This window comes from Armigeres subalbatus, chromosome 2 (genome assembly GCF_024139115.2).
Source record: "Armigeres subalbatus isolate Guangzhou_Male chromosome 2, GZ_Asu_2, whole genome shotgun sequence".
Classification (NCBI taxonomy): domain Eukaryota; kingdom Metazoa; phylum Arthropoda; class Insecta; order Diptera; family Culicidae; genus Armigeres; species Armigeres subalbatus.
Window position 1 is genome coordinate 395,474,075 of NC_085140.1, and position 22,575 is coordinate 395,496,649.

At 41.2% G+C, this 22,575-nt stretch overlaps 1 protein-coding gene across 2 annotated transcripts in view; it reads left to right on the forward strand.

Annotated features, from left to right (window-relative positions):
- The window catches only part of LOC134217452 (lipase member I-like), a 31,892-nt gene extending 16,382 nt beyond the window's left edge, over positions 1–15,510 (forward strand). For both annotated transcript variants that reach the window (XM_062696218.1, XM_062696219.1), the window contains 3 exons: positions 8,969–9,154; positions 14,565–14,802; positions 14,981–15,510. In XM_062696218.1, the coding sequence (XP_062552202.1) occupies positions 8,969–9,154; positions 14,565–14,802; positions 14,981–15,041 (485 nt within the window). In that variant the 3' untranslated portion in view covers positions 15,042–15,510. The remainder of the gene's footprint in view (positions 1–8,968; positions 9,155–14,564; positions 14,803–14,980) is intronic.
- The last annotated feature ends 7,065 nt before the right edge of the window (positions 15,511–22,575 follow it).

Here is a 22,575-nt window from a genome sequence, read left to right on the forward strand (position 1 = left end):
TGAATCGGTTAATGCAGTGAATGGTTTGCAGATGAATCATCATCACTATGCCAATTTTGTTGCTATAGCAGTCATTCTATCTGTCACTATTACTCTATTGAGAACCAAAATACTTGCCTTACTTAATACCAACATTATTTAATTTTCGCACGACTGTTATTAAGACAGACTATGAAGAATTGTTAGGATTTGAGGCTCAATTTCCCCCTATATGGGGATCAAGTGTCCCGCAAGTTTTGAAAATGCCAAATTTTCTATCTTTTAGCAAAATCGATTTTTTGGTAACTTTCATGAACAAATAATTGCTTCCAATGACGTTTTTCAATAGCTAATTAAATTCTTTATCAAGTCCATCAAGAAGCGTGCAAATCTGTGCATGTTACATCGAGAAATATGCTAAACAAAAAGTGGGGATCATGTGTGTCCAGTTTCCCCTATCGTTGGTAGCGGAATGAGCGTAGCGGAATGAACGTAGTGGCTTCCCGTACTGATGATAGGCTGAATGGTCTCCCGATATGCGTGTTTGCATCCTCAATGATAATATTTAAATCGTGTTTTGAGCACTCTCCGTAGCCCCTTATCATGGAACGCATCATTCCCGTCATAAGGCTTATCGTTCTTTAGGGCATAGATACTGATCAGGCTGTAGATGAAGAATTTGCCCTTCCTTCTCAAAATGCGTTGAAGAGACTGCCCTCTCGATGCTGACTTTTTCGCTCCCCTGTGCTTTAAAGATTGTTTTTTAATTGCTATTTTAATAGTCTTCCCAAATTTTTAGCTGATTTGTATGTAATTTGATTGTGCACGTGCCATTTGAAGGTTATGTGAAAATTACTATGAGAATTGCCACTTATGTAAAGGATCGTATCGTGAAGCAGCCCAGAATCTATTTGAATATATTTAACGTATCGCCATCATAGAATAAATTCTTAGCTGAAAGTCAGTTGTTGTTGCGAAGCAAAATTATAAAGAAAACAGAAATGCTAATTATTGATATTGATGTTATTCTTTTACATGCTAAATTGAATTTCACACAATTCAGTATTTTCCTAATAACTTTTGTTGCCAGCGTCAAATCTTTTAGCAACAACGACGATATTTTCCATTGTTAAATTTCCTATATTGCTAACGTATTCATACATTTTTAGAGCTTAATGCACAATGATGGGGAACGGTTTTCCACAAAAGGTTATATGGGTTATGGGTTATCTTAACATGTACAAGTGAACAAGTATGAGTTATATTTAGCAATGGTTCAGTTTTACGTTTATTTTTTTCCCTGTTGTAAAAACCACGATTTTTTACCTATTTCTTCGCAACAAGTTGCATTGGATGCGGATGAATCCCAATTTTTTATTCCCATTGGATTTGGGTCAATCCTTAGTACGGTATGATAGTAATGATATTTTCGTTGTTCTTGGCCCAGTCGGTTTCAATTAGGCCACAATCCGGCGGACCTCCGGAATGGCCATTTCCTAAATTGAGCCAAAATAGGTCATGTGACATCTCAAACTTTATGATTTCACAAAGGCATTCCTCCGGAAACCTGGAAATATCATTCCGATCATTATTTTGTGAAACCATGAAGTTTGAGATGTCACACGACCTATTTTGGCTCAATTTAGGAAATGGCCTTTCCGCAGGTCTCCCGAATTGTGGCCGGATTGAACCCGAGTGGCCCAGAAACCCTAAAAATATCATTCATATCATTGTTTTGTAAAATCATGAAGTTTGAAGTGTCACACGACCTGTTTTGACCTAAATTGGTTAATGCTCAATTTTTCCGGGGACTTGTTGCGAAGAAAACGGTCAAGAAATGTGGTTTTACAGCATTTTTGAAACCCCTTAAAAACAGACTTCAGGGACGGAAAGGTTATGCAAAAATCTCATTGAGCTTCAACTTGATTGACTGCCCATAGTTGCTACCCCATCATGACCAGACCAGCTGTTCTTGTACAGAGAACCAACAGATGTTTGCTTGGGACTAGCACTCATCTTCAATGTACAAGCACTGGTGAATTCGTGTGTTAGGTCATACTGGCGCCTGCTACGTCAGATGGCAAGTCAATGTAGGAAAGGGGGAGGAAATGATTATGTAATCACTCGCCCACTGCAAAACGAATATACCTCTGCACTTGCCACAAGAGTTCATGCGGAATTTGTTGACATTTTGGGTTAGGATTGAGGGGCAGAGGTTCGTCTTGGTTAACCAGCTGCTACTGTGACAGATAGGAGAAAGCAACTGATATATTTTTTTATTGGATGTAGGGATGTAGGTAACCCTAGGGTCCCAAAGATTGCTCAAAAAGTATAAGTGATAGAAATAGTTGCTCAGTGTTTTTTTAAGAATTTAAAGAAGACTGAAATCATGTGTTGCCTAAAACTGGGTGGACTGTATCGACTGGGTGGCGTTGTGTTTCATGCTTTCCCAACCAGGGCTCTTCGATCAATTTACGACGTCGCTAGTATTTGTTAGTACTTCTGGATACTGTCGAAAGTTTAGAATTAGTTGCCCTTTGAGCAAAGATGTTAAAGTAGTGGTGGGCTTCCTGCAGATCTCGAAGTATAATGTTGCATTTGTTCTTTTGATGACCAAGAAAGGGAAATTACCTTCCTTTTCCTCCTCGTGAATGAATTTGATGTCCTTATGCACATTGTTTACAGCTTCCAAAACACTGGGTAGATCCTTCCGGTTAATGAAATGTTGATGTATCTCCACCATTTCTCGGATAATACTCCTTTTCCATGTAGGTTGTCCTATAAATTCGCCATGAATAGTTTGCACAAAAACGGTGATAGCGGATTTCCCATTGGTTCACCATTTGTATGTTTGTAGAGGCTTCCACGGAATATCAAGTACTTCTCCGTAATGTATAGCTTGCCAGCTTTAGGTACATCGTCACCTTTCCTCGCCATGCTATTTTCTTCCTTTCCGTTTCCGTTTCTGAACTCCTGGGTGTTGATGACTGACCTGCTGGGGGAAAGGTCAACATACTTTGAAACTCCTTCACTAACCATTTGGTCAGGTTTTGGGTAGAGGAGACTTCCCTTGCATCTCCTTCCCTGGCTTGTGGATCTTTGGCAATCCATCAATCAATCCTTGGTAGCAACGGATTTGATATCTTCACTCGAGCTTCTCCGATGGGCAGCCACTTATTTATCACTCATTTATCGTTTTCTCCGTTAGTCTCGTTAATCATGGTAGCGTATCCACTCCTGAATGCCTGTATGGTCCTCCGTTGATTTGACAATCCTTTTTGACTACACCATCAAAATACAGCCCCTACAAAGGGTAATCCAAGTACCGTAATCCAGGGAAACTTTGATAGCCGGGGTAACATTGATCAGTTTTACCATTTTCAGGAAATGAATAAATTTTTATTTTCTGTTATTACAAGTACTTATTGAGAGTTACAGGGGTTAGACAAAAAGGCTGAGATAGGCAAAATTTTGTCTAAGTTCAAGTCTGCATAACTTTGCGTAGAATGATCCGATTTTGATGAAATTTGGTCCATCGGACGTGTAAACTCTTATAGTATACTATCCTTATGCAAAACCATAGATTGGTCCTTGGCCACCAGAGATGTTCAATATTTTTCGAAGGTATGTTCAAGATGCATTTTTTTCACTGTTTGTCATTTTATATGACGTTTTCTTTCATCATGTTTTATGCTTTGTCCAAAAACTATAACAAATATACCGACCAATCGTGGCTGTACTGCCGTAATCTAAAAAAGTAAGGAAAGCACCAAATTCAGAGCCGTAGCGTGGATTCCCGGCGCCCTTGGCGAAATTTTTTAGGGTGCCCCTCTTTCATTAAGGAAAAAATACACCGGTGGAAAAAAATATAAAGACAAGCTCGGTTTCCATACAAAATGGCCATGTTGCGAGGACAATATCTCGATTCTTAACGATTCGATTGGGCTGATTTTTTTTGCCAGCAAGCCTAAAATGACTTGAATTTTTATTCAAAGGAAGTTATATTTATGTATATATTCTACTTATAAGCGTTTCTGTTGGAAATAATTATAAATGCAGGTCGTTTTTATGGAGCCCCATATAAAAAGTGGTGTCTTTATAATTATTTCCGGATTCAGAAGTCAAAATCATTAGAAATGTATACAATTCACTCAAAGATCGAAAGTTCAAGGGAAAAACAGGTGCCTATTAAAATTTTAGCCAAATTGAATCGCTACGAATCGAGATTCCGATTTTCGAACATGATGAAAATGTATGAAAAACATGCTTGTCTTTATATTCATTTCCGGTGGTATATGCAATATTTTACATTCAAACATTTTGAAACTCATCTAAAAATAAGATTAAAAAGTATAGTGGATTGAAGGTGATTTAAACAGCAAGCAGTGTTCAGCGGAATTAGGGAAGATCTATAAAGAACGTCACGCAAAAACTGGTAATTTTCAACTCCCCTCCCCCCTTCATCACGCTTTTTGTATTTATTCTCTAAATTTTTTGTAATAATCACGCTTCTCGAAACCCCCCTCCCCCCTAAACGCGTGAGGTACTTTAATTGTGCATGGCCCATTACCCCTAAAAAAATGTTTTTACATTTTCTCAGTATTTGAAAAATATTGTGGAATATGTCCTTGCAGAGTCGTGAACAATTTTAGAACTTGATATGGAATCAGTACAAACATCCATCTTCTTCTACTTCTTCAATGGCTCTACAACTGGAACTTGGCCAGCTTCTCAACTATTCTATTAGCATTTCCTCAGTTATTGATTGAAAGCTTTTCTATGCCCGCCATTGCATGATAATGTATCTTGAGTGGCAAATACAATGGATACACTATGTCCAGAATGTCGAGAAAGCTTCCTAGAATTGAACTCGCCATCTCCGGATTGGCAATTCCACGCCTTTACTCGCAAGGCTTCTGGAGACCCTCTCAAACATCCATAATAGGTTGAAAGATCATAAAAATTGTAGATGGATTTTTACTAATGATTCCTAGCACTCAATATCAATTGAAGGAACTGGCGTACTTGAAAGTACATAGTGGAGAAGAGGGATTCGAAAATCGTAACAAATCTTATGCAAATTTCAGAAGCTTGGTGAGTCAAGAAAATTCAACACTGAAATGAATCGGTTGATGGTCGCATGGGTTTGTCAGTACTGTTTTACTTCGTTGGGTCAATAAAATCCAACTTTTAAGTGGTCGGAATCGCTATCGGAAACAGAAGGACCACGTGGTGAAGTGAGGCGATGAATACTTCCATAGGATTGAGAAATGATAACCAAAATAGTTATTTTGGCAAGGTATGTTATCTCTGCCCATCGTATATTAAACAGTTTCCTCATTTTCTCATAGATATACAGGGTGTCTGCAAATTATCCGTACAACAAGACAGGGTTTTAAATATTTTTTTGGAATAAATTAAAGAACCAGCATGCATTGCATGTTATTATAATAGGACTACATAAACCAAGCTGAATTTGTTCACATTAAAATGACCCCTGTATCCTGAGTTGTACGCCTTCGATCGTATTGGAAAAAAATCACGATGGCCGCTCGTTTCTATACAGATACTTTTCCCACATTTTTGACGATTGTGACATGATTTCAAATGCCTCGATAATATGTTCGATGTTTTGATGGCTGTTGATTTCAAGATGGACCATACCGAATGATAAATTCAATCCAAATCGGGTGAGGCAATTCTCGCTCAACTTTTCAAAAGGACCTAAGTAACATTTTTTCATGAATTAATTTGAATAGCGCAATCAACAGAACAACATGAAAGCTATTGATTGCTGTATTTAAATTTATTCATGATAAAAATGCTACTTAGGTCCTTTTGAAAAGTTAAGCGAGAACTCCTTTTTGTTCGGAAAATCGGAAAAAAGGCATTCACAAAGACTTAATTTTGTTTATACCTGAAATGACGCTCAGTGTTCTCAGAATATACATCTGTTACAGCCTGCTGAGTTGTTATGCCCATATAGCTACCGATTCAGTCCATTATTGTCTGTTTTTGCTGTGTAGAAGCGAACTATCAAAATCTGTACGGATAATTTGCAGACACCCTGTAGGTTTCTGGTTTGCCGCAAGATCAAATGCGGTCGTCGTGTCGACTTTGTAGTCGATTTTTAATTAATTGGCCATGTAACTAATTAAACTGTTCTGTTTATCATGCTGTAATTCTTGATTTCGGCGCCCCTGAGAGATGGCGCCCTTGGCGGGGGCCAACACGGCCAACCACACGCTACGGCGCTGGCCAAATTACAATATACATGTTTTCCATTTTTCTGTTAAAGAGCTCGGTGAGTACTACTCGTTAACACCATTTTTGTAAAATGGCGTATACATCACTTTTTCAAATTACGGCAGTGTAACTAGAATCCATCAAAACTAAGCAGAGATGTGGCCATATCCGTAAAACGGTCCCGGGAACATGATGAAATTATAACAAATCGGAATAATGTATCTAACTTCATGGCTTTGCGAGACGAAGATTACAGAAACATTTCCAGAATGATAGTGTCCACTGCCACTTTTATAGCAGGTTGCAAGGGCCTTCCAGGAGGAACCGGGTTTGGCACCATCTGGAACCATGCATATATGACGATGAATATAGGATCTTTATTAAAGATACATTTTGAGGACTGTGAGACTCTCTGGCCAATTTGTAACAGGTTCCGGATGTTCTGCGAAAGTGACATTTGTTCAGGGTCTATGGCCAATCCTGTACCGTTTTCACGAAAATGACCATACCTCTGCGTATACCTAATTGATTTTCGATCTGCAGTCAGCATTGGTCAGTTATAGTTTCTGGGGAAAGCATAAAACATGATGGCAGTAAACGTCACATAAAATGACAAGCAGAAGAGAAAAACATTTTTAACATACCCACATAGCACTCAAAACAAGTATAATAACAAAAAATAGGCTCGTGCCTATAATTGTATGGTAAACAATCTTATTTTCTTAGTTGATCCATATTTTTTGTTTCAAAATTTTGATTTTTACTGTTGAAAACCCAGATAATTTTACTAGCGGTGATGATGCCTTTCTCGAAACAATCTGCACATTGCTTCTGTGTAAAGGATTCCAACTATGATTGCCTACCTTGTAGGGACTACAATTATAATTGCCTAGGCGTTTACAGACGCTTGATTTATAAATAAATGGTTAGAACGTTAGATGACCAAAGCTACCACAATTTGAAAAATAAAAAAACTCGACAAAAAAGATTTTTTTTTTTAAATGAGTTTCAAAATTATCAAAAAATCAAAAACAACATCCTTATACATCCTACATGTAGCAGTACTTTAAAACATGAAACAAAAATCCTTATTTCACTTACGTGGAAAATAGTTACAAAACAATAAAAAAAATGATCAATGTTCCCTTGACGCTTGACAGTGGGCTCACATTCCGAGCACATTATTGCTATGTTTTTCTTGGGTTCATCTTTTGAATATCTTTACTGGTACGATCCATTCTGGAGTCAAGTGTTGTAGCCTGGTGTCCTATTCACCTATTAGTTGTAAAACTGCTGAAAGGAGAACATAATGTCCCGATTATTCTCGTCGTCATCAACATCTACGCTCCGGGAGGACAGTACTATGTCGGGATTCTCTTCATCTTGGAGCATGAAGTGTAGAATATGGACAGCTTGATCCTATTAGGTATATGTGCAATACATTTAGCGTAGTCTTTTACGTGTTTGATTTTAATTGTTTGACCTAGTCCTTCAAACAACGACTCTTTTCAAGACGATGTTTGTTACTTTTTTTAAAGGAAGTATTCTTTTTTATACCTTGTTTAAATTTCGAATGTTTATTAGGATCACAAGATGAAAAATTAATCAAATAAATAAACTAACAAATGGGCACTTTGTAGTTTTGACCACTCCTTTATATAGGGCTGTTTAATTGTGCTTTGGAGCGTGCAATCATTGAAATTACAAATCTAATTGATCTAGATAATTCAATCAAAGATTACTTACACTTGAAGTGAAACTGTCTCATGTTGATGGGGACCTAAGAAAATATAGGACAGTTTTACTTATATGGGCATTAAAATTATCGCTAGAAACACTATAAGATTTCTGCACAACCTTGTGTGCCTGACATACATAATCATGAACTGAAAGTCACCGCCATCGATCACAATAATTTATTACCCACTAGAGCACGAGCCCTACCCATTCATCATCTAATGAGTACACACAAAAAGTATACGTACACGCATGTGATTATCATTATCCTTGTTCAGCAACTTAGGCCTACAATCATTGGACGACGGTGATCTAAAAATCACTACCGGTTTGATTATTTTTTATCTCTTTCATCGAAGGTTTGATACCTTCTTGCCATCTAGAGAGGTTGCGCTAACAAAAATAGCTCGATATCAAAGTCAAGTTCAAGTGGAACACTTTAATGACAAGCGTAATTATCCGCACAGTACAAGCCGGGGCAACATAAGCAACGCCAGTACTCTGCGGTGGATAAGCCATACATATTTATAGTTGAATGGTGCGAAATGAAATGTGCGGGTAGCTTCTAAAAACCTATGATGGTAGGTTCGCTCACATATTATCTTGCTGTTTCTTCTACCGGCGCTTACATAATGATGAAGCTTGCCGGTTGCAGTGTGAGAAGTTGTTTATGTTCAACAGACTGGTTTAAAGGTATAAATCTAAAATATCCAGATATATTTGGGTTGATTGCGATTGAATAAAAGCTCATTTGTTTGAGTCAGGAATTCTACCAAGAAGGTATAATTCATCAACATGATAAGCTCTGTCATTTATTTACATTATTTACCATACACACGACACCGAGAAATTGCCCGTTGTTAGTGCGTTTACCGATGTGGTCCAACCTTGGTGGTCCAGTCTAACGCATGACGTTTACTTAATTTTATTTATTCATTAAATGCAACGCTCTCATCTTTTACAAATTCAAATGAAGAGCTCCTAATAGAATGTGTTCTCTATTTAGGTCTCGATCCAGCGCTTCCCTTCTTCGCTACGGCTCGCCAACAGTGGAAACTGGACCTCACCGATGCAGATTTTGTCGACGTTATTCACACAAATGCCGGTGTGTTCGGCAAAATTGAAACCTGTGGACATGTGGATTTCTACATGAACGGCGGCCAAAGCCAACCGATGTGCGAAAACGCAACAAGTGAGTATCTTCGAAGTGGAACGTGGAGGGTTTCCCACCATGTAGCGATGGGATGATAAAAAAATTATATCGAATGATAAAAAAAGTTCTATTGAATAGGAATGGAAACCTTGGAATCGCTCTTTATAAAGATTGAGATTGATTTTTTTGGAGCTAGGTACATATGTAACGCAAATCCTAGCCTAATAGGAAACAGTGGCTTGTTCTAGTTCAGCCGAAAGGTATATTTTATCGTTTAGTGTGGATATGTGGATTATGTAGACCGCATTATTTATCACAGTGTATACAGATTTATAGGGGTCTCCAGATAACCTAGCGAGACTTGTTTGGACGTGGCCGTCATCATATTTAGCTCCAACTACTGTATTCTCAGAATTTAACATGATGACGGAAGCTACTCTTACTGTATCTTACTGCGCAGTTTCCATTTTACTGTTCAATAACGGAGTAAAAACTACAAATAATATTCTCCCATATTTTCTCATGTTATTCGACCATTCCAATATTACTAGACCATTTTCCTTATTTCCTTTTAATTATGCCTACCTTCTTATTTCTTCACATTTTTTTATCTTCATTATTTTTTCGTATTTTTGTGCCTTTTTTTTCCTACCTCCTTCTTCTTTCTCGTTTTCTGTATTTTTTCACAAATTTCCTTCATCTAGATTCTAATTTTTTCTTCTTTAATTTTTTTTTCCTTTTTGTCTCTTGTATTATATTCATTTTTTCGGAGATCAAAGTTAGATCATATATATCCTCGAGTCCACGCGCTATCTTCTGTATAGCTCCGAAACTATTTGGACGATAGCCGATAAAACGGCGTTCCAGCCAACTTCATCTTTACACATCCTCCGGACTAGGTTGTCCGGGGTAGTGTCCAGACCACATGTGGCAAGCATGTGGTCACGCATTGTGCGAAAACGTGGGCAACACGAACAACACGTGTTCCGCCGTTTCCTCTAAACCTGCGCACACCGGACAGTCGGGCGAAGCCGAGTGTCCGAACCGGTGTAGATACTGTTTGAAGCAACCATGGCCTGTAAGGACCTGGGTCAAGTGGAAAGTGATTTCCCCATGGCGCATCTTGACCCACGTACCTATCTCCGGTATCAACCTATGTGTCCATCCTTATTTGAACTGTCCCACGCACGCTGCCTCTCGTGCCGCGCATTGCGAAACACTCTATGTCTTCACCGATAACGATGTCAATAGGCATCATACCGGTGATGACGAAAAGTGTATCGTGCGACACGGTACGGTACGCGCTCGCAACTCTCAGGCACATGAGCCTATAGGTACGTACTATCTAATTTCGTTCTGTAGCAGTTAATACGCAAGGGCCATGCCCCAAGCTGCCCCCCCATACCTCACTATGGACAGAGCGACACTAGCCAGAAGCTTGCGCTTGCTGGCATAAACCACAGAGCTATTGGACACCATCCGGGACATGCCACTATGCCACTAACCTCAATCTTGTGGTGAGCCGTTCTAACTTCCTGGAACTCATTCATTCCTCCACAATTGCGATCGAATGGGCTGCAGTCAACTCCACCTCTTCGATCGATTCGCCGTAGACCTCCAGCGTAATATCGTCAGCGAAGCCGACGATTACCACGCCCACCGGGAACTTCAACCGTCGTACATGACGTTCCATAACACCGGACCCAGTATGGAACCTTGCGGAACCCCTGAGGTTATGTCAACGCACTTCCGTCCCGCCTCCGTGTCGTATACCAGTACTCGATTCTGGAAGTAGCTTCTTAGAATCTTGCACAGGTACTCGGGAATTCCAAGACGCAGGAGCGCATCTGCAATAGCTGCCCAACTGGCACTATTGAATGCATTCCTCACGTCGACAGTCACTACTGCCCAATAGCAAACTCCCCTCCTAGCTCCTGGCAGCTCCACAAAGTGATGCCAGGGACTTGGGTCATGACGTGGGAAGAGCCCCGCGATGATCCTCTCCAGTATCTCTAGATACCGCGCTGTAGGGTCCATCGCCCCACGTGTATTGGCCATTACGACCCTATAGACGTCACCCCATGGATTCGCGTTGGCACTTTGAAACAGGCCCTCGAAGCAGGTTTTTTTGCTTGAGCTAATCTCAGTCTTCAGAGTGGCTCTAGCAGCCACGAATGCCACTCGTCGTTCAACACGCTCCTCTCTGTGCGTGCTTGCTGCATTCGCATCCGTGCCCGTAGGCAGGCGCGGCGCAGGTTCCCATTCCTAGGGAGGACTTTCCTAGGCATGGTGGCATCGTTTACCAGCTGCTCGCCGCTCAGCCCGAGAGTATCGTCCACATACGAGGGCTAGGCCTCGTCCCTTCTTCCGTCCGCTGTATGCTGGTCGTATAGTCGATACTGTAGCGAACCGCCAGGTGGTCGCTGTGAGTGTAGCCATCATCTACCCTCCAGTTCGAAATACTCGTTTGGCCAGGGCTCCAGAACTTAACGTCGATAATCGACTCGGCCCCGTTCCAGCTGTAAGTACTTTTGGTACCGACATTGGCCAAATCCACATCCAACATGGCCAGTGATTCCAGCAGCATCTGCCCCAGTTGATTCGTGGAACAGCTTCCCCATTCCACTGCCCAAGCGTTGAAGTCCCCCGCTATCACCACCGGCTTACGCCCCATTAAGTTAGCCGTCAAACAATCCAGCATACGTCCGAACTGCTCGATCGACCATCGAGGAGGCGCATAGAAGCTGCAGAAGAAGACCCCGTTGACTTAGGCAATGACGAAGCCCTCGTGTGTCGGAGACACCAACTCTTGGACTGGGTATTTCCCCGTTGTTCATATCGCCGCCATTTTAGACCCATCGGTTACCCAATTACCGTTCCTGGCAGGTACCCGGTAAGGATCCGCTATGATGGAGATATCCGTCCCCCATTCAGCAACTGTCTGACACATCAGTTGCTGGGCTGCATCACAGTGGTTCAGGTTTATGTGCGTTACCTGCACTATGTTTTTGCAGCACGCTTAAACGCCGGGCACTTCGAACCCCCCACGGGGTGCTTGCTGTTCACAGCTTTGATGGAACAATTGGGAGGTTTCGTGCAGCATTGTACCTTATGTCCCTCCAATCCGCAGAGTCGGCAGAGCTTGCGGCGTCCGCTACAGCTGCGGTGGACGTCTGTGGACACTGTCGCCGCAGTGCCGTGACGAGCTCTTCGACTTCGGTGATCTCATCCAGGTCTTAAATGCTTAGATTAACCTGGTTGTAATTTGGTGCATACGTCACCTTTTCAGATTACGGCAGTCATAATGACTCGAGATCAGTTTACAATGTTTAAGAATGGATGAGGCTTAGGATTTGAGATCAGGAAATTTCAGCTTCTATTTCGGGCATTTGGCGTAAGAGACGATATGGCGTGTCATCGTCCTCGAGGAATGGTTCGACTGGGAGCATATTCCGGATGGCAAGAGCTTTGGAGCTCTATGGAGCAAAAAAGTGAAGACTAAACAAACAAATTTCGAAGAAAGAAATAAAAACAAAATATTAGATTTTGATGTCAGAAGTACAAAGAAAACTATAAATGGTCTGCATATATACAAGATCACGATCTCCCAAAACATCTTGAACTTCCCTAAAGGATTGTTTACCTCGGGCCACAAGGGTATGCAATAATTGCTCTATGGAGGCGTCATTTTCCGAGCAGAACTAATATACGTGATCGATGTCATCATAACCGGCTCGGCACCTACATAAGTTGCTATCGACAACGTTTATTCTGTAGAGATATGCGTTTAGTGAATAGTGATTGAACATAAGCCTCGACATCGTGGGAATGAAGCCTCCTCCTAAGTCCTCACCTCTGAACTACGCTCGCCCAGAATCTTTTGGAACTATGAAAAATGGCCACCGTCCAAGTTCGTTGGACGACGGCGATAAACTGATTTCCAGTAAACTGGATGTAGGAGAATCAGATGTGAGTGATGAGTGAAAAGTCGTAAGCTCGTATCGGGCCACATAATTGTGAGTGGTGTAGGTAATTGCTGAAACAGACCCCATCAGAATTCAAGACAAAATTTTCAAAACGACTTATCTGCTTTTGTAAACAAAGATTCAAACGACGATTTGACGAATCTGATAGCTCTCCCACGCAAACCAACACCATCAACAGGTAGCGGAAACCTTCTGCTACCTGTTGGTGGTGTTGGTTTGCGTGGGAGAGCTATCAGATTCGTCAAATCGTCGTTTGAATCTTTGTTTACAAAAGCAGATAAGTCTTTTTGAAAATTTTGTCTTGAATTATACTGAAGCATCAGTTTCGGTGGAACTTCTTCTTCTTCTTATTGGCATTACATCCTTACACTGGGGGACAGAGCCGTCTCGCAGCTTAGTGTTCATTAAGCACTTCCACAGTTATTAAACTGCGAGGTTTCTAAGCCAGGTTATTATTTTTGCATTCGTATATCATGAGGCTAGCACGATGATACTTTTATGCCCAAAGAAGTCGAGACAATTTCCAATCCGAAAATTTCCTAGACCGGCACCGGGAATCGAACCCAGCCATCATCAGCATGGTCTTGCTTTGTAGCTGCGCCTCTTACCGCACGGCTAAGGAGGGCCCCACGACCGCCGTCGAAATACTTTCGGTTGGAATAGGCTAGATCAATTGCCGGAGACTAAGTCGAGTATGCTAAGGCTCAAGATGTTGGTGTGCTAACTGCCACAAATCAGGGAGCCAAAAGGCTCAAGAATCAAGTAGCCGAGTAGCCTTGATTAAAACAAAAGTGCCAAAAGAATAACTGAATGGCTAGGAAGAGGAGAAAAAATCAAAGTGCTGGAATAATTGTGGTACAAAAAAGACATCAAATGTAAAGAGGAGCGTGCTGTTATAGACAGAGTGCTTGAAGCAGAGCAAGCGATTTATGAAACTTGAGGACATGCAATTTAAGCTTTGTTTCATCGGTATGGAATTTTAGTAGCTCAGTTTAAAGCTAAGGGACGATAATATTTATTGAGTAAAATTCATTACCAATGAGTTGCAGACATACCCTGATTGTATGACAAAAGTCAATGTCATGTATTTATGTCCAATCCAAAATGTACATGCATTGTTTTTATAAAAATAGAGTTTCTACTATGTGCGACGTTTATAGATTTCCAAATTACACAAAACAACCCAGGGAACCAAACACCATGACCACAACCTAAGCACTTCGTTTTGTTCTACCATACCTATTAAGATCAAAGTCAGTAACATGCAATGTGATTATGATCATTCGATCGTAATAATAATGATGTACTGAACCTTGATCGTTATTTTGCAGCACCAGCTTACTACTATTATATATTTTTTCCTTTCTCGAACCCTGCCGACACCACGAACCACCGATGCACTTCTTATCCGTGCAATCAAATTCATTGTGCATCGCATAAACGCCGGAACCCATCGAATGCAGATCAACCACTGTGCAGCCATATGATGGCCCCTGCCTTCTTTGCCGAATCAATCTCCAGCAAGAGCGGCTTCTGGGCAACCAAGTGCACCAGCTATTTTTCCTACTTCTTTGGCTTCTGCCGGTACAAAGCCGAACAGAAGCAGTTTTCGCTGTTTGACGACAGTCAAAGCCAGGAAATCAACGACAACAGTGTGACCGATAGCGATCGGGTATTGATGGGCGAGCACTGTTCAAATACGTGAGTAGACTTTTTTATCGATTCTAATTTAACGGTTTTGAGCAACTGAATTGACTTTCAAATCCACCTAACAACTTTAGTGGTGTTAATCAAATTTCTCTAGGCTGCTGGTTAAATTGGATTTTACCAAATGAATTCAAATCACTGATTACGCTATTTTTTCTTTATCGTTCATCAGCGCCGAAGGTGTATATTTCGTGCCAACTAACAAGAAACCGCCGTTTGCAATGGGCTATTGAGAAGATCCCATGGTACACTTCCACAGCACAGGGACGTAAAGCAGCTGGATCTGATTATGAGTTGCAAAGTTGTGAAACTACCAACGAAAAGTGAACCATCGCAATGGATAGTTATCTCGTGGCAGCAGAATGTTCGATGTAAATATGATGAAAACAAAAAAAAACACTTAGGAATGGAATGATCGATTATTATATAGTGATGTGTTTCTCTAAGTTGGAAATAGTGAATAATAGCTTAATATATGTCTATGTTACCACTGAAAGATATTGAAATATGGAGTAGTAGAACTGTATTAAAGTTATAAATGTAATATTGGATCAGTATTTATAAAAACGAATCTCTAGTTTTAATTTTGTTCTGAAATCTCCAAATAATATAGAAAAATAGGAATATGCAACTTTTAGCTCATTAACATTTAATAAATTCGTTAGTATCGTTTTCCTATTTAAAAATGAAATATAACAGTAGGTAATTACAATAAGAGATTGGATTAAATATTTTTGAAATAAAGAATGTTTTTCTCTAAAAGTTAGTGGTACATTTTTTATGTGATTCATAAAATACGGTTGAGAAAACGTTGAAATACGTTCATATACAACCAGAGGCTGTTAGATTTTCTTACTGGGCATATGCGAAGTTGTTAGATTCTTATACAAAAAATGTAAGCTCACAAACAAATATTGTATGAAAAGCTTGCAAAATTGTAAGGTATCATACAATATTTGTATAATAATCTATAGCATTATCCAGAGTTTGCAGAAATCGCTCTCAATAGATAACCAACAACGATAAAAGAGAGGCAAAAACCTCTTCGAACATAACAAGCCATGAAAACAAAACTATCGCACTTGTATATAAGTTGGAAAAAACTGATTTGGATAGGCCCCCACCGATGGGGTTTGATAAAACGCTTTGATCTCGCTCATTTCATGTTGGGGATCATATTTTTTTCGCACAGCTATGTAAAACAAGTTGACATGCATCATCAGAACCGGTGTCCCCGCAATTGGGGCTTATTGAAAGAAACTTATAATGGTTTGTAGCCCCCCGAATCAGTTCATTATCATAACAGCTACCGAAAAACATCTCTCACGCTATGCTACCTATCGAAAGTGTATACTGCCCATGATCACATATTTGACGTATAAGCCAAAATGACCAAATCACACTTTTTTGCGAATATGGATTCTTCGTACAGTTATAGAGTTCAGTGCATGATCTCTCTTGTTTCGGACAGCAGAACGATCGCGCGGTCGGCCGAATTATTGTGTTCTGCATTGCGCGGCCGGTAATAAAATTGATCAGTTCAGTGCGTGATCTCTCATGTTTCGGACAGCAGAACGATCGCGTGGTCGGACGAAATATTGTGTTCTGCATTGCGCGGCCGGTAATAAAAATAATCAGTTCAGTGCATGATCTCTCTTGTTTCGGACAGCAGAACGATCGCGCGGTCGGCCGAATTATTGTGTTCTGCATTGCGCGGCCGGTAATAAAAATAATCAGTTCAGTGCATGATCTCTCTTGTTTCGGACAGCAGAACGATCGCGCGGTCGGCCGAATTATTGTGTTCTGCATTGCGCGGCCGGTAATAAAAATAATCAGTTCAGTGCATGATCTCTCTTGTTTCGGACAGCAGAACGATCGCGCGGTCGGCCGAATTATTGTGTTCTGCATTGCGCGGCCGGTAATAAAATTGATCAGTTCAGTGCGTGATCTCTCATGTTTCGGACAGCAGAACGATCGCGTGGTCGGACGAAATATTGTGTTCTGCATTGCGCGGCCGGTAATAAAAATAATCAGTTCAGTGCATGATCTCTCATGTTTCGGACAGCAGAACGATCGCGCGGTCGGCCGAATTATTGTGTTCTGCATTGCGCGGCCGGTAATAAAAATAATCAGTTCAGTGCGTGATCTCTCATGTTTCGGACAGCAGAACGATCGCGTGGTCGGACGAAATATTGTGTTCTGCATTGCGCGGCCGGTAATAAAATTAATCAGTTCAGTGCGTGGTCTCTCTTGTTTCGAAGAGGGCGTGGTAGTCATATGGCTACTGCTTCTGCCTCATACGCAGGAGGTTGTGAATTCAATCCCAGGTCCGTTCCATTCTCCTACTTTGTATTTTTCTCTTTATTTCTCATGTTCTAGCAATCGCTAGAACTGGAAATGGACTTCCATACCGTTTCCATTACTATTCCTATACCTTCAATTTGAGTATTCTAACAGTAATCTGCTAGAATTGGAAATGAACTTATAGAGCTCGTTTCCTACATCCAATTAGAAATTCCATCAGTTACCTTCTCCTATCTATCACATTGGCAGCTCGTTAACCAAGACGGACCTCTGCCTCTCCAACCTAACCCAGAAATTCCAACAAATTCCGCATGAACTCGTGGCAAGTGCAGAGGTATATTCGGCTTGCAGTGGGCGAGTGATTGCATCATCATTTCCTCCCCCTTCCCTACATTGACTTGCATTCTGACGTGGCAGGCGCCAGTATGACCTAACAAATGAGATCACCAGTACTTGTACATTGAAGATGTGTGCTAGTCCCAAGCAAACATCTGTTGGTTCCCTGTGCAAGAACAGCTGATCTGGTCATAATGAGTAGCAACTACGAGCAGTCAATCAAGCTCAAGCTCAAGCTCAAGCTCAATATGGATTCTTCGTACAGTTATACATATGCTCCATGAAAACATATTCATGTTTTGTTCGGAAACATTCGAGTTATGGCGATAATTGTTTTTGGAAAAATGGTTATTTGATCGCATAAGTTGACGTACCTTCATTACCTGCTGCAATATGGAGCAAAAACCTGTTTCATATTTTTTCGACATTCACAATCCACTAATTAAGCACAACATAGGTTTTCGTTTTACTTTGTCTTATTTCAGGACTACTTTATGATTTGGGCTGATTTTGTAATCAAACATTAATATGCAAGTTCCTGCTAAAGCAAGCATTTCTTGTGAAATCCACGGTATAATCCGAAAAAATAAGCTTTCAACGTAGGTCTGGAGATAAACGTTTACATTCTTTTGAATCAATGCTAAATATTGTCGCCAAAAGTTTTGATTTAAGACAATCGCGATCATTCAAAAGGAAGTATAATATAAAAGAAGAATGAAAATCCATTAATTATGCAACGCAATGATTAGCCATTTGTGTCACACTTTTTTTTAGAAGCATATTAAAATTGTGTATGGGAAATCAGGGCTCGGGGCCCTCCTGAGCCGTGCGGTAAGACGCGCGGCTTCAAAGCAAGACCATGCTGAGGGTGGCTGAGTTCGATTCCCGGTGCCGGTCTGTACAATTTTCGGATTGGAAATTGTCTCGACTTCTCTGGGCATAAAAGTATCATCGTGTTAGCCTCATGATATACGAATGCAAAAATGGTAACCTGGCTTAGAAACCTCGCAGTTAATAACTGTGGAAGTGCTTAATGAACACTAAGCTGCGAGGCGGCTCTGTCCCTCTGTGGGGATGGAATGCCAATAAGAAGAAAAATGGGAAATCGCACTTATCTAAATCCCCATTCCTCCTCTAAAGTGTAGTAATTTATGGGTATTTTCTAAAAGTGCATATCAGAACCAAAATCTAGCTAATTTTTTTCGTCTGCCACTGAGGACTTAATGCATAAGAATTAGTGCGCGTTAAATGGCTTTTTATTTGTACCTCAGCTTGATACTATTGGTATGTATATTTCGAGCACACCGGGTTAGTTTTTACAATTGCAATGCAATTCTTATTCATGTTTTTCATTACCTTACCCGGACAGAACTGAATTATAAAACATGATATGGACTTTGATGTAAGATTCAAAAGAGCAGGCAAAAATATCAACAACAAAAAATGCACCGAGGTGTTATTTAAATATCAAGATGTGTTATGGATAAAAACAAACTAATAGCTAGAGATATTAATCACTTCTTCCAAATACCATTAACTGATACCCTCATGATATTTCAGAGCAAATTTGGATATTGTCGTCTGATATTTTGTGCTTACATATAAATCGGGCCCATATCTCATTTTGCAATCTAATCACGATTGATTTACTTCTAATCCTCGTCTACTCGGGTATTTTTAATAGGGATTGGAACCATTTTTGCTTAAAATTTGGTTGGAACGAGGGCTTTGGCCAATACATAAAAACGGTAACTGCTTGCACACTTGTTACAGAGCCATTGTTATGCTGTAATTGTGCAAAAATCCCCGTACGGTACTGATTAAATTCTTTGCAACACGAACTCTTCCACACATAATTTTATCTTTACCACATAATTTTAATTTTCACGGAAAGAGCTATCCGAAAAACCTTTCCCGGAAACTCGAACATTTCAAAAGATTTCCTTTCTTCAATCAATAAATCATTGGAACTAACTTCAATTATTTTTTAGCGCTATATAACCACACGTAGTAGCCTGGTTTTTACGCCATGTTATGGAAACAAATATTCCATAAAACGTTTGTTTGATCGCATAAACTGTCGTATGCATATGTTGACCACTTCAATCAAAGGAATGATAATTAATTCCCCGCGGCCTTAAAATAACTACTAATATTGTCCATTTAGACAGATTAGTTCATGTATTTTGTTGATTGATATGATGATTCGGGTAAAATTAATAAAAATGCGTTTTCCCAACATCGATGGTGCTGGTTGTTACGTCAACTATGAAATCATGGGCAGTATATGCGATATATGCCCACCCGACTAGAAGAGTATAACAAAAACTGAACACAATTTAACCACATTGTGATATTTATAACTTAAGGTCACTCCTGACGGAATTCAAGTTCCAAAGTGCTCGCGTTTTCGGGGGCACATCACTCGATTCAGAAGCGGCGCACAACTGTCATTTTTGTTGATTTAGCTTTGCTGCGTCGCAGCATGCATGAAATAATAAAAATGACAGTTGTGCGTTGCTTCCTTATCGAGTGGTGTGCCCCCGAAAACGCGAGCACTTTTAATCTTGGATTCCGTCAGGAGTGACCTTAACACCAAACTGCCCAATAGTAGGCTATAAAAATGATGTAGCAAAGTCTCCCAGCCATAGAGATCACAATACGCTGATATAATTAGAAGGAAATGAGAAGTGAAGAATAGAGCGTGATACGTCTCACTTCGTACTGCTCACTTCGCATTCCTAACTTCTCTTTAGACCGATAGTTATCTAACCGAAAATTTGGATGAAAATGGCAAAAGAGACATACGACCAAAACGTCGTGTGACCAAACTGGTCAATTGGCCGAAAATTTCCACCCTGAAAATTACCATGGTCTTGCCTTGTAGCCGCGCATCTTACCGCACGGCTAAGGAAGGTCCCATCGAAAATGGAAACCAAGATGAAAACTTTTCAGAGCAAAGGATTTTCGCAAAAAACTATTCGGAACGGGGAGTGTCCGCAAAAAACTGATCAACGTCAGTTAGGCGAAGACGATATTCAGATCACAATCAAGCAAAAAGTAGAATATCGCAGAAAGCATGGTTCATTATGTGAGCGACAATTTTCGTGTTCCTGCTACACCGGAGTTGATCGTTTGGTGTCAATATGAGGAAACGATGTGAGCGAAGTCGAGTCGGGGTGCCCGGGTAGCCTGGTCACTTGGGGAGGGACTTACAACCCTGGAATAACCAGGGAGGCCGGCTTACCTCGGTGAGTACTTATACCCGAGAGGGAGTGCCCGGGAGGTCCAAGCAGAGCCCAGATCTGGTAGTACAGCCCTCCATCTTTGAGGATGCAGATGAAGGCCGATAGGCTTGCGTTATCGTCAGCCAAGGTACCTCGTATATTCGTCGATATCCCGTAGCTGGATCGAGGAATGTCAAACTTTGGACAACGACAGATCACATGTTCTACTGAGTTGTCTACTTTGCAGTGAACGATCCGTATGTGAACGATCCGAAAAGGCCTTTCGTCGGATGTGCCTTGTGCGAACTCGGGAGATGACTTGCTGGTCCATGAGCATGTCATTCCAGGGTGCCATGGATCCTTTGATGTTTCGTGGCTGCGTGGTCCTGGAAGCTGCTCACTGATTTTCTCAATCCTGACAGACGATCTTTTTGATCCAGATTTTAACATGGGGAACCGATGTCATGAAACCCCGGCCTTGGTGCCCAACTCCAGCAAGAGTGTCCGCAGTGACGTTCCCTGGCACCCACAGTGTTCCTCGTAATGTCTAAGCCGACTCCTTGTCTCGAATGGAAACCGTCAGAAACCGCTACGGTGCTCGTGGTTCCTGTGATTTATGTTGGCTTTGGAGGAGTGCCAGTGCCAGGAAAGGCGAAAGCAGCCTTCCCGAGCAGCAAAAGTCAAAGGAAAATGGTTGTAGTAACTTGATTGTGACTGAATCCGGTCACATATGAGTTGCAGTAACCTATGAGGAATTTGTGTGCTGCTAGGGTTAGCAGATGTAGAGGGAAGAAGCCCGGATGCTATGCGGAGGTGCTGGTTGAAAACTGGGGACAGTATGCTGAGAAGCTCCCGACGACGTGCTACACAAGTCAGTTCCAGCAGTAGAGCAGCCTGCTTTCAATTAACGGTTGCCCGATACGATACCGAGTGGTTCTGTTCTTTGTCCTATGCGGTCTTAATAAGGTTTCAACTAGATGCATATTCGATCTGCTACCGGAAAAAAGACAATCCTCGGTCGATGGAAACTCTTGATCTTGGATCTTGACGAGTTTCCGGCTTTGGATCGGCTGCCACCCTAGAAGCATAACCCAGACCAATTTGGTTGCAGCAACCCGAATGTGACTAAATTCGGCTGTATAAGGGCTACAGTAGACAATGTCGCCCATTGCACATGTGCCCGCGGACACCGATGAACTACACTAACCGCTGATCGAGTTCGGACATGAGCTCACACCGGAGTGTCTCTGTTTTTAGGTAGGCTTTTGAAGCCCCAGTTCATTACAACCAGAAAAAGGGTTACCGCCAGGACAAACCTCTGCGGGACTCCTGTTTCTTCTTGGTATGTCCTGGAGGCGGAGCTGCCGAAAGACCGGCGGGAGAGAAAGTTGTGAACAAAAGATAAAATTTTACCGGTGAAACCCCGTCCACTAGCTGCTTCAGTGGGGTCCAAGTGCGGTTGAACGCCTTTGAAACATCCAGAGTAACTAGATCGGCGTGCTTTCCTTGATCGAAAACACTTTGGAGTACATCTAAAAAAAATCCTAATCCGGCGAAGTATGAGCTGGCCCCGTACCCCGGGCGAAAGGCGTGTTGAAGGAAGCCAAATTTTCCTTTATCTTCAAGTCGGCGAGATAGGCCAGTCATCACCCGTATCGCGGGATGAGAATCGGCAAGAGCGAAGGAAAACTCATCAAGTGAAAAGGGCTGGTTTATTGGAGAAACTAGTAGGTCCGGCGGTGCATGGCCAAAAACAGTATTATTGTTCTGTTTTCTCAAGACAGGATTGACTTCCTATTGATAAGGGGCGCGCCTTCAATGGGATTTCTCTCTGTGAAGGGTCAGAATAGATGGACCTTGTCATGGTGCTCTTGAGAAAGCAAAGAATCGATACTGCATT